The sequence below is a fragment of the Hydractinia symbiolongicarpus genome, chromosome 7 (genome assembly GCF_029227915.1).
Source record: "Hydractinia symbiolongicarpus strain clone_291-10 chromosome 7, HSymV2.1, whole genome shotgun sequence".
NCBI classification, from domain to species: domain Eukaryota; kingdom Metazoa; phylum Cnidaria; class Hydrozoa; order Anthoathecata; family Hydractiniidae; genus Hydractinia; species Hydractinia symbiolongicarpus.
The window spans coordinates 4,761,376-4,774,535 of record NC_079881.1 but is presented as its reverse complement, the minus strand read 5'-3'; the positions used below and the strand labels follow the sequence as shown (position 1 = coordinate 4,774,535).

General features: G+C 33.5%; 2 protein-coding genes across 4 annotated transcripts in view; one reads left to right on the top strand and one right to left on the bottom strand.

Annotated features, from left to right (window-relative positions):
- Positions 1-3,082: 3,082 nt before the first annotated feature.
- Positions 3,083-5,945, bottom strand: LOC130648683 (noggin-1-like). The gene is made up of 2 exons (XM_057454742.1): positions 5,699-5,945; positions 3,083-4,599 (listed from the first exon to the last, which is right to left on the bottom strand). The coding sequence occupies exon 2, from the start codon at positions 4,588-4,590 to the stop codon at positions 3,889-3,891; it is 702 nt and encodes a 233-aa protein (XP_057310725.1). The 5' UTR covers positions 4,591-4,599; positions 5,699-5,945; the 3' UTR covers positions 3,083-3,888.
- A 4,589-nt stretch (positions 5,946-10,534) lies between these two features.
- The window catches only part of LOC130648675 (unconventional myosin-XV-like), a 32,334-nt gene continuing 29,708 nt past the window's right edge, over positions 10,535-13,160 (top strand). For 2 of the 3 annotated variants that reach the window (XM_057454733.1, XM_057454732.1), the window contains exon 1: positions 10,535-10,639. In XM_057454733.1, the coding sequence (XP_057310716.1) occupies positions 10,616-10,639 (24 nt within the window). In that variant the 5' untranslated portion in view covers positions 10,535-10,615. Of the gene's footprint in view, positions 10,640-11,628; positions 11,779-13,160 lie in introns of those variants that run through there. The other variant, XM_057454734.1, reaches the window with a different exon arrangement.

Genomic DNA, 13,160 nt, shown 5'->3' with positions numbered 1-13,160 from the left:
TTATCACGCATGGATTTCTGTTAAGTTTTTTTAAGCATCAGATACCAGCTATATTGGTTGTTTCATAGCGGACAGATCAACCTCGTTCCCAGGGTCTTGTGCCCCAGCGCCGTTATTACGGAGTGGCAGGCCCTGGGAACGAGGTTGCGGACAGATGATCCTTTGATAAATGTTGATAAGATTTACAGTAATATTGTAAGCATTCTCCCCTCGAAAATGAATTCGATTTTGCTGCAAACTTTCCCAGTTAACCCTAGCTAGACAACGTCTCTTTATATAGAAGACTTGCCAAACTAAAAAACGCACGAGATAACTTTGATACATTTGTTGCAACACTTTACGGGACGTTTCTAAGACAATACTTAATTAACCCTATTTTTACCGGCATGGATTTCTGTATACTCCAGCACTTCGCTTTAACAATGTACTCCCATGTTTTCTGACTTTTCTGGACTGGATAAAAAGTTTGGTCCCAGGGCTTGCACACGTTCTGTTTAAATTACTTATTTTTGTCAAAAAAATTTGTGTGAAAAATAAATAAAATAAAACGTTAAATAAATAAAACGTTGATTTGTGTATTTTTTCGAATTCGAAATCTCCACAATATAGATAATTCAAGAACATGAAAACTTTGATTATACTAGAAAAGTATTTATTTGAATAGAAGGACATTTAATTTAAACAACTAGTTTTAGGAACCACTTACAATACCGAACAGCCACAGAGGAAACCTTGTCCTCAGGGTTCTTCTATGATATTCTGACTAGGCGTAGAAAAGGGCTAGGAACAAGGTTGTCCAAAGAGGTTCACTGATTTGGAATTATTTTGCAAACTAAAATAACCTGAAGTTAAAAGAAATAAAAGAAAATGACACGAATTAGGCGAGTCACTGATAAAAATTAGTGCGCTTGTAACAATCGAAACGCATTTTTTTGCATGCTATTGCGTCCTGTAAAGTTAAGGTAAGTGAGGCAAAAATTCTTCAGCCCGTGGAACATCAACGGAGATTCGCTGATTAAATATATCGCATTTGTTATTAGAAGTTTAGAAAATTTTGTGCGTTCTTTAGCATGAACCGGTTTTGGCTTTACAGACAATATATACGGCTGTTGTTACAGAGATTCTGACACGTTTGTCGCCAAGTCCTGAAATGGTATTTCACAGTGGGTTGACGACAGGTAAAAATAGTGCTAACGTCAGCTAATTTTAGAATGACGTATTTGCACGCTTAAAACTCTTATACTGATAACGTGTCTCACTGTCCGTTGAATGATTTTTGCCAATTGTCAAATTTGCATAATAAAACTCGAAATTTAATGTGAAGTAGAGTCGTAACGTTTAGAAAATTTTTTACACAATGTAAAACAGCAACAAAAATCACTATTATTTTTTAATCATGTTCTTTAATTAAACTAAAGGTTGGTTTACATTGGCATAAAATTGATGAACAACTGTTGAACAGCACTTGTGCAACAGTTATGCAACAGTCGTCGTCACGAGCTCGACAATAAATACGATGGCCCCTATGGCTCACTTCTCTTCCAAATCAAAAACACTTCTCTTCTATATAACGAAGCACTTCTCTTCAGTATTTTGACACTTCTCTTCTACACTTAACACTTCTCTGCATGTGGCTCTTTACAACTTGAATTCTAAAATCTGGTCCGCAATTTTACATCATTGGTCCGTAGTTTTAACCTTTTGTGAGGTTTATTACACGGGACCAGTCCCCTCGCCATGTGACATATTTTTTCAACAAGAATAAGGTCTGATAATGGTACTGAAAACTGTATTTTGGAAGCTGTTGAGATTGCATTAAGATCTCAGCATAATGACGAATATGCTGGCACTGGCAGTTTTATTGTTTGTACATCAACAGCTAATCATTGAATCGAATCTTTTTGGTCACAACTTTCAAAAGACAGACCAAGTTGGTGGAGGTTATTTTTTAGAGAACTTGCAGACTTATGATTTTTAGATGCTGGTGATGCACTCATTGCTGAATGTGTACGCTACTGCTTTATGGATTTGATCAAAAAGTACCTTAATGAATTTGCAATTCGTTGGAATCAACTTCTGTTAGCACCAAGCAAAGGTGCTACTGCTCCCTGTGGAAGGCCTGATACATTGTACTTTGTTCCAGAATCCAGAATTATATGGTTGCCAGTCTTTTAAAAAAAACTTTAGATCTTAATGAGCTAGAAGAGTTTAGCGAACTATCTGTACCAGATCACGATAATGAGCCTGAATGTATTGAATTTGCGGAAACAGTTCTTCCAATGGAGGGTTTCTCCAAACTTAAGCCAGATACAGCTCATGAAGCTATTGATTATTATATCGCCTTGATTTGTGCAGTAGAAAGATATATGTAATACAACACCTGTAACAATGTAAAATGCTTGGATTTTAGAAATATATATCTTGTGTTTTGAAAACCACGAGTTCTTTTCCCAACAAAGATCACAATGTTTATTGCTGCAAAAAAAAATATCTTGGTTTTTGTAAACCACGAATTCTGTTCCTAACAGACATCACAACCAATGTTTATTCCCGGATAAAGTAGGGTCAATGGTAACACGCAAAACGTTCTAGTTTCGCCGAATCGCAATTATAAAAGTTCAAAGTTAGTGGAAACTGGATAAAAAAAAGCGATCTCGTATTACGCTTCTGGGACCGTATAAGAATATAGCTTGAAATTTCGAAAGTTTTTCCCGCGAAAAATCTAATTTTGTAGAAACGTTAATATGCCCCCGTAAGAATTTATGCAAACTTTACTGGGTCCAAAATTTCCTATGCGCAGGGCCCGGGTTGTGCCATTTATTTATAAACAAGATCTGGATAAATTCATATATTAAGGACCAGATTCAGTCTGGGAAGTGTTTCGCACTTGGAAGAGAAGTGTTTTGCACTTGGAAGAGAAGTGTTTCGAACGGAAGAGAACTTTGGGTATCAAAGTAGAGAAGTTTTTTATACAGAAGAGAAGTGTTTTGATACAGAAGAGAAGTGTACAGAAGAGAAGTGTTTTGACTAAGAAGAGAAGTGTTTTTATTGAGAAGAGAAGTGAGCCATAGGGGCTATCGTAAATAAATACTGTGGAGGTTTTTTCCATCTACGGATTTAATAAAAACCAACCCTAATGTCTTCAACATTTTCTAATTTAAAAAATGGTATATTTTCAAGATATTCCGACAAATGTTGCATTGCGTCGTCAATTTTATCCAACAAGTTTTTTTCTCGATAATGTACGCCGTATCTTATTAACGCCATTGACGGTCGAAGTACGTAATTTTTAAAAAGAAACCAGTGACAGGCTCCAGTACAGGCAAAGAGCCAATAGTTTCTTATTTCGTCATTTAAAATTATACATATGGAATGAAATTGACATCGACTTGTCTCTGTACATTATTCCATCACGCAAGCGTATGTACAAAGAGTTCGCGAAAAGAGAGTTACTTAATTTTTTAAAGCCTAAAAAATACAGCACTGGAAATTTCTTATTTTTATAAGCTTTAGCCTCCCATTTCTTATAAAATGAATATAAACAATCAAAATATTCACAAATTCGTTCCCATTTTTTTTATTTTGTTATTTTAATAATTGCTGTACAATTAATGTTTAATAACAATTATTAAGATATGAATACAAAATACTTGTTATTTTGTTGATATATACAAAGAGAAATATCAAAGGATACTTCAAAGTCAGTTGATTCAGACGCTTCGGGATAATCATCGTGACAGCTATTTGAAGTCACTACCATCTGCTCCATGTTTTATTAAAATCAAGCTTCAACAATTGTTTCCAATTTCAAACCACTACGATAAATGATGTATCGATACCAACCTGGTCCCCAAGACTCTTCTAAGTGGACGATTTTAAACACCACAATCAAGAAGCAGCACAAGAACACACGCATTTTTTGTCCACCTTTATGTTGATGCTGCTCCACCCGCATTGCGTGGCTCCACTTTTTTTAACTCTTGCGTGACAATTCCAATACAACAAAGAGACTGGATGCATTTCATTTCTGTTGTGTCCACATTTCATACCAGATGGATACGAACACGGTTTTGGTATACAGAACGTTTCTTTAAAATATCGTGGCCAGAATGTCTCCCCTAAATCCAGCCATTGGTAACTGATAGGACAAAAAGATTTCAGCTGCAAATAAAGTTGAAAATAATACTTTGCACGCGAATGAAGTTTCAAGTTTGTATCAACGCCAGTTAAAGCGAAATCTTCCTTGCTCAAACTCTCCGGTATATTCTCTTTTAACTGTTTTTCTATTATTTTCTCAGAATAAGTTAAGTTTAGGTCACGTGGTTTTGAAATTGAGTGGTAGCGTGGATCAAACGAACCACCGAGAATTTTAAGTAGTTTCGTAGTATCTCGATCTTCGGCTGTCGGTTTAGTTTTTATTGATGAAGACAGTTGCTCGACGAGCGCTTGCACGACCGTAATGCTTTTCAATCTTAAACTTTCTTTGTCTTCTAGCAATTCGAAAAAAAGTTGCGCCTGTCCACTGCAATGTTTCCATAGTAACGTCTCATTTACTATCAGAATAACATGTAACCATAGAAACAGATGCATCGTTGCCACCTGGAAAAAGAAAATCTGATTTTATAACATTTACTCATTTGTTTCTTTTTTAGATTATTTTTTTTATTAAATTTGATTGTGTTTTAGCAAAGTCGCCATAGTAACGATAATAAAAACGGTTGAATCGTGTGGGAAAAAATCCACCTTTTATTTATTAGTCTTGAATGTAGTTCCTATTTTGAGAAATTTCCAACCCTGACAGTATTTAATACCTGGAATGAATGGAATGCTACCTCATTCTAAAAATGTTATTTTGTCCCGCTTCACGCAAATCCTATTTTAACAAACATTATAGAAGGAAACTAGAAATAGAACGAGAGAAATGAAAGAAATGCATTTAAAGGAATAATGTGTATTCTCATACAAAGATTTAAACTCATAACTTATTACAGAAAGGCTAGATTTAAATAAAATGTAATAAATATTTATATCATTCTAGGGATAACCAAGCACGTCTTACCAAATGTAAGTCAGAATTTTTGATTATACCTTTAAAACAAACAAGACAATTCTGGTGCCTTGCCAAATTTTTGCATGTGTCTACTTAAATCTGTTGAGCTATTAAATCCTCCTGATAAAAAGGCACATTTAAAATTTGTTTAAAGATCTCAAAATATCGAGGTTCGAGTAGAATTTCCTATTATAACAGATTGCTTGAAGTAAATCTTTTTTCGGAAGCAACCGTGCGTGTTAAAAAAATCTCTTTTCACAGGGATGAGCGTCTTCCATAAACATGAAAGAAAAATACAAAATTATTATATTAAGAGTATCGTCGAGAATCATTTGAGTCAGTGGCGTGGTAACAATTTCGTCTCATGCCTTTTTATCTATCTTTTTATCCATTTTTAGTAGAGAGTTGGAGACGAACTATAGTTTACTTAAGTTGAGAGCCAAATTTATTATTTCATTTTCAAAATTCTCGTTCAGAAATAAACTGAGAAAACAAAATCATATGTTTTGTTAGTGAGTTTGGCTGCTCGAAGTGATTTTAGTCAAGATAAATGCATAGAATAATATATTTTATAAATAGTTATTTCACAATATAAAAATAGCGAAAATGATATCAAAGCAGGATAGGTAGTGAAATAAACATAATTACCTGTTTGTAGTATTTCTTTCAGCTCTGCCTTCTGTAGTGACTATCCCAATGCGATAAGAATGTACTGTATATATAGCCCCTGCACGCCGCATGAAAAAAGCATGGTCGACATACACGTCACAGCATGTTAAAAGCGCGGAAATAAAAAGCGAGGCGTATTTTTTTTTTAAAAAAAATTGCTATTGAACATTTTTAACATTCTGAAGACGGGTGGACATACGGAAAAAATTTCAAATACTGTATTTTTTTATTTTTGATCAACAAGGTTTTCGGCTAGATGAAGCCCTCGGGACGAAGTGGGAGACAAAATCCACTGAAAAATGTTATGTGTAAATGCTAGGATTAGCAAATTCGATTTAAAATTTTCGAAATTTTGATATATAAAATTGTATCAATACTAGTAAAATTCTTTTTTTAAATCTTAATATTTTCAAGCCATTGTTGATACTAAAGTTCACAATCGCGTTTTAAACAACGTTAGCGATTAAGCGAAACAATTTATTCTACAATACCCCCGTCTGATGAAACTCATTTTTAGATAATGGACAAGAATTATTGTTTCCCCTTCTAACCTTCGTGTGGAAATGCAGAACACAAAGAATAACAATTTGTTATATATTTCTCATGGCAGGACATAACATCAAAATATTAATAACATCGCAAAAGGCTTTACCAATCTCCTACTGGCAGTCGACCTAAATAGGTCATGTGAAAAAGTTTAAAATATTACGCAGAAGCACGTAGATTTGGATATTAGAACAGCATTTTTGTTTATATATTATTTAATCAGAAGAAAATGAAAACCTCGACCATGCAGATCTGTTTAATGCACAATAGCTTTTTTTCTCATAACTTCTTCCAGGAGACTTTTTTTACGTGCGCAATCAGACGTGCGCATGGAAAACGACAACATGACTCATCGATATGCAGTCTCCATTACCTGCGAAGGAGTGTTTTACTGCAAACTTCTCCAATACTAGTTTTAGACCAATGCTTCCTTGTGACAAGGTAAAGGAAAATGTAACATTAACCCAACTACGTCCCGTCACAACAGGCGTAAAAAAGCCCTGAGGACGAGGTTGACTTTAACCTTTTCTGAATTTCCTGGCAACTGTTCATTGTTTTTAAAACGTACATCAATTTCTAGCACGTGTTTTAATCGATTTTTAAACTACGTCTTTTTATGCGTCCTGCAGAGGTTGGTTGGTTGGAGGCGTCATGCAGGAAAGAAATTAGCGGGCAGTTCAGATAGATTAACAATACCTTGTCATTCCAAAAAAGAACATTCACCTTTTCATGAGACGTGATTAATTATTTCGCAATTTGGCGACAAACGTACAGATATTGTCATGCGCAATAGCTAATTTCTAAAAACGCAGTGATTTTGCTAGTGGAGTGGTATTTGTAGCGAAGTCCTGGTCAATACAGTCTTACTTACTGCAATGTGAGAGTTAAAGATGAACAAGGAAGCACTGTTAGAGTTTTTCATAGATACCGATCACATCCATCCATTATGTTGTTGTCAGATCCAAGCAAATCAGTTACAAACCTTGTATCCGCTTCCATACTGCCTGATGCTACAAAAACTGATGCAACGAAATTAAATCCAACTAAACCAAATGGTTTATTTATACTAGTACCATTTTTGATATGAGGATGAACGCTACAGGCCCTGGAATTGAAGTTGCGTCGTCAGTCGCACTTACCATCTTTGATTCACAAGTGTCGTAAATGTTCTGGGAATTTAATTCAAACAGAACAACAGATATTACTAGAAATCGTTATAAGCATATGCTGATTAAGAGAATCTGCTATGCATCTTGGATAGTGAATTTTCTGTCGGTAGCTACTAGTACTAGGATTTTTTATTACGAATTTAAAAAAATAATGTAAAGCAATGGGAACCAAGTTGACGTTCTCCTGCTTTCCTGCTTTTTGGGATATTAAAAAGTAATATTGATACTGAGAAGGGAGCTAGAGATAAATATTTATTGTTTTCTTGAATACAATTGAGATACAAATATTGACATGCGTTATCTTGTATCACAAAGAAGCTGTATCTTTTTTTGCTAAAAAAATGAAAACAATTTCAAATCTATTTAACAATACTTTTTATTTCATAAAAACAAATATAAAAACTACCAAATATAAAAACATAGTAATCACCGCGAAACTACAAAACGAGCAGTTGATTTTTGACTTTAATGACTTACACGAAAGTCAAGATTATAGCAGGAAAAAGTTTATGAGCAATAGAGAACCAAGAAACATCTCAAATCATTTCGGAGATCATATTGATGCTCAGATATAACAGAAAACGACAAAAAAGTCCCTTACAAATAATTAATATCCAAAATTTACAAAAATATGTAAACACTGGTCAATGAAGTTTTAAACTTTTTTGAACTAACTCTCTAGCTTTCTGAATTCTGCACAAAAAACAAACCAAATCATTTGAGTTTGTACACCGCTTGTATTACGGTGCTTGATTTTAGCATGTAAATGCTGCGTGTGCACTTTTTCTTGCTCTCCATCCTTGGACTATTTTACAAAATAACTTAAATCCAAATGTCAAATTAATTTGAAGAGATACTCTTTAACTTTTAATTGTATGCAATATATGGCAACCTATTATGACTAATTATTGCATAATTAACCAAAGTTTGAATAATTAATTTTGTCTATTTTACTTCTTAAATACCGTATTCGCTCACAACATGTTACAAGCTAGTTACCAATCTTCCTGAATATCAGTGTTCTATTTTTTTATATCTATTTTTCATACCACATTCTTAAGTATATTACTAAATGCTCAAAAGAGTTGTCCAGCATCAAGATTTGAAGCAACGAGATAGAAAAGAATTTTTTTATGAGGTTTTTTTTTCATGGAAACGGTAGAACGGCGCAAAAATACCGTAAAAATGCGTAAAAGGCATGCAAACATAGCCTTATGAATCTTATTAAAACTATGTGCTTTCGTTTTGCGAGCGCGTTCTATATGAAATTCAATGCATTTCTGATTTTTCGTTTCTTAAATTAAATGAACAAGCATGACACAAGTTTAGCACGAAAAAAAAACTCGTTTTGTTTCTTTCATTGCGCTAAACACAGTACAAAAAAATTTATTCATCTTTTAGCTGCAGCTCCCAATGGTTTCAACCTCGTACTCAGGACATTTTGTCGGCTTTTAATAGAGTACTGAAACCGGGGATGCAATAATTTTGACATTACGAAATACTTGAGTTTTGACTTTACCTTTACTTTTTGTGACTTACACGAAAGTCTATTGAAAAGGCGGGAAAAATTTATTAACATTGCAGTTTTCACCACGCCGCACATTGATAAAATCGCATGCTGATCAGTATATGAACATTAATTTTAGATTATTTACTATCCAAGAGAATATGTCCGTCCTAATTGTAAATACGATTGTTTGAGAGCTGGAAACAAAGTTGATATTCGATTCATTTGGCACTGAATAGGATCTATCAGTCATTTATTTTTAATTTTCACTTATTTATAAAATTTAATGTTGAATATTCAAAAAATGGCAATGATTGTTGAAGTAGTTTTTGCTTGCTTTGGTTTCAGTTTAGGAAAATTAGTTACATGTTGATTTCACTTGGTTTGTATTCATTGAAGCATGACTCGTCTGAAGTGGTGTTTCATTGGCTAATATTTTATAACGTGTTGCTGGAACGAATATACACCCATCAAGCGAGTGCATAAAATGTCTTTTCGAAAATTGACTTGAATTCAATAATTTTTAAAAGGCGACAGACCAAGAGTTTTGTTTTGAAAATTTTAGCATCATTTTTAGCGCATGCGTATAGTAATTATAAAGCTTTTTTGTTGTAACACAAATTTTTTTCTGTCTTGTAATAGCACCGTACTAGCAGGACCAGTGGTAGTGAGCTTTGCCTATCTGAGCTTTTGTGAAAATTTTCCAATTTGTGAACATTTTATTTGCAATTTTAAATTTTTTTATGCAACAATGTTTAGTATCATCTCATATAAAAAAATGTCAACAAGTTCCTGAAAGCAAGGTTGACTTTTTTACGTCTTTAGTAACTTTTTAATTTTTTTTGCTGAATAAGCAGTTTTATATAAACAGTAGTTTGCGAGCCATCAATAAAACTAACTGTTTCTATCTATTCAAATCTTGACATTATTTTCTAATTTTACGTTAAGTAAAAAATAAAAATAGCCCTTCGTTCGTGTCTGAAAATTGTTAAAAGCAAATATAACTTGTTAAACATATTCATTATTATATCGAGTGTACTTGGAAAGGAGTTATGCAACTGTATAAGCAGAAGGAAAAGTTTGTTCAGAAAACTTGGAGACGAAGTTGGTGTCAACATAAAGATTTTTACGCGAAGCACCAATTTTCATATTTCCGTTTTTAATCTAGCGCTACGTTAAAATTTATAATTACCGTCAGCAGACAACTTCATTTCCAGTACCTGTTTGCATTATGAAGGATATAAGAGTACTGTTGATATAAAAATCTATGAACACTTATTCTTATTTAAAGCTTATTCTTTTCAGCATATTTTTTAAGTCTGCAGAACTTAGCCGTGGCTAAAATTAATATAAAAAATTAATATAATTAATATAAAAAATAAGTATTAAGTTAGGGTGCTCAATTGTTAAATTTGCAATAAGTACAGATTGCACTCATAGATAGCAAAAAGTAATAAAAGTTATTATTCTGGAAAATATGATATCTTGATACAACAGATAAGGTTCCTCTATTGACTAAAAAAAGTTTCATGTTTTTGCTAAGCTGGTTCTGATGTATTTTCAAATCTAGATATATTTTTTTTGCATTTTATGGTGTTGTTTAAACGATCAGGGATAGTTAAAGAATTAAAGTATAAAATGGAAATAGATATCAAGTAAATACAGGCTTCAGAAATGCCGAATAACAGCGTGGAAGAAGTAAGTTGATTTTTTATATCGTTGTTGTTGTTGTTGTTGTTGTTGTTGTTGTTGTTGTTGTTGTTGTTGTTGTTGTTGTTGTTGTTGTTGTTGGTGGTGGTGGTGTTTGTTGCTATTGTGTTATTTTTTTTGCACCAATATTTCACAATCAGACGATGAAATAAGAGGTGGGGATTCAGGATTTTTCACGCCTAATGTAAAACAGCCTTAAAGAGACTTAATAGCTCATCAAAGCGGTCAAAAACAACTAAGGGTTTGGGGAAATTGGGGTCCAGGATCTCAACCCTTTTACCTCTTTTAAAAACCTATAGAGCTTATCATGTCATGAAAAGTAAAATTTTAAAAACATCTAAATTTTTAAAAAATGATATAAAAATAACTGCATTGACTTCATACTTTGCTAAAACAACTTGTATAATTCTATGACAGTACCATGACATCGTGTTATTTCAATACGTCAAAAATGAATGGTAACCTTAGCAGCGAATGTTCTGATTTTTCTCTATAGTAGTTGTAATTATAGTAGTAGTTGTTAATTTTAAGTAACCATTTAAACAAGGTACCAGAAACCACACTCATAAATACTTCTAAACTGTAAATTGCGTTGTTAAATCATCTGGTTGACAAATCGTTGAAAAAAAGCGTTAAAAAACAACCTTTTTCCCGCAACTTTTATTTAAATGGCAATAAAGAAGTGCGTGATTTTTTATGCGCCTATTAATTTAAGGTATATGAAAACTTTAAAGAAAACCTTTCCTCTCAGACCATTCGGAAATGGAAACAAAACTTCACTGGATCTCTCATAAAGCAGCTCAAATGCTAAAATGCATGCGGTTGGATATTTTTCGCCTGTGTCCCCGTACAGAAATATTTTTGGAGAAAGACTTTGTTTCCTGCGTCTGAAGCAAAGGGCGTTGTATTTGTCCCCAGAGGAGAAAAATATAATTAAGGGAAAGGGGCTGGAAAAATATTCATCAATATTCACAAATCAGGCTATAATGGCGGCAAAGAATTCTGAGGAGACAAAAACGAAAGTGCACAAGCCTAGCGAGCGGCAGGAAAACAGAACACGTTTCTTTGTTTTTAGTACACCTAGCTTTATTTTATAAGCAAAATGGTTCTGCTCTGGAGAAACCAGGGTAAGTACAGGATGAAACTTTGAATTAATGAAGGAAATATTTTGTAAAAAAAATCAACTTGTCCTTTCCCCATATAGCTACTCATCTCTCTCCGCCTCCCCCCAGATCCGGTTAACCACATCAAATTTTAAAAAAGGAAACAAGAATTTTTTAAGGAAAACGAGTGGCATATTTAGATTTATCAGTAAAGATTTTATATGGTAGGAAATTTTAGATATGTACCATATCGTTATCAGAACAGGATTGTTATGAGTGTTTGACTGTAATATTCAACTTTGCGTGGTCATTTCTTCATAAAATATAAAATTTTGGCTACTAATAGAGGCTGTCAAATGTTATATGCAGCTAAAATGTTTCTTGTGTTTTTTTAAAAGTTATGCAAAATATGCTTGTGTTGTTTCTAAAGTTAGCTATATAGACAGAAAGTTATACTTGTCTGTTTTGAAATTTATATAGCAAGTTGTTCTCCTCCCACTTAAAATAATAAAACTAACAGAGAAATTATTTTTATAAAGAATTTTGTGTTTCTTTAAATGATTTTTACACAGTCTTACCAGAAAATTGAAGCCCCACATGAGCAAAATATTTTTAGGGAATATAGTTTATTTGGCAATATTCAAAGTATTTTGTAGCATTGATATTATTTACAATCCATAACAGAGGAGGGTGTTATGGCAAGTATATTCTGCTTTCTTTTTTGGTTGTGTTTTTTTCTATATTGGGTCTATTCAATAACTATCTCGCAATATCACATTTTACATGGTGTATTTTGGAGAAAAACATGTAATAGTCAAAATAAAAGAGGGTTGGGTGTTACGACAAGTGTATACTGCCTTCTTTTTTCATATTGTTTTCCTATATGGCAGACTATTTTGGCGTTAGTCTTTCAATATTATATTTTAAGGTTTAGACGATAAATTATCCATGTAAAGTTACTAAACATTGTAACAGAAAAATATTGTAAAAATTTAATTTAAGTTTAAATACACCATGAGTTATTCAATAAGTTGTTCCTCATCTGTTGAGTTTGTTACGTCTAAGCTTGATAGATAGATAGATGTGCATATTTTACATGGCTAGCCTCACAAATATTGAGGGATATACCCTGTCTATTATTTCTAGGACCCCTCCCGGAAATAATGGCTTTGATGGGGAGTCCTGGAGAATTTAATGCTCTCTTTGAGCTACGCAAACTCAATTAGGGTCAACGCTGTGCCAGACAACTCCCTGCCACATCCAACGTCCCAGACAGTGCGCCATCTACCAAATTTCCCTCACATGGCTTGGGTTAACCCGGGGCTACGGTAATATTCAATTGCCCATGTTGAATCGCCACAACGGGAATTGAACCCTGGTCTCCCGCACAAAGTACAAGAGTGATA

Coding starts and splice junctions, on each gene's coding strand:
- LOC130648683 (XM_057454742.1), bottom strand. CDS start 4,590: ATGCATCTGTTTCTATGGTTACATGTTATTCTGATAGTAAATGAGACG.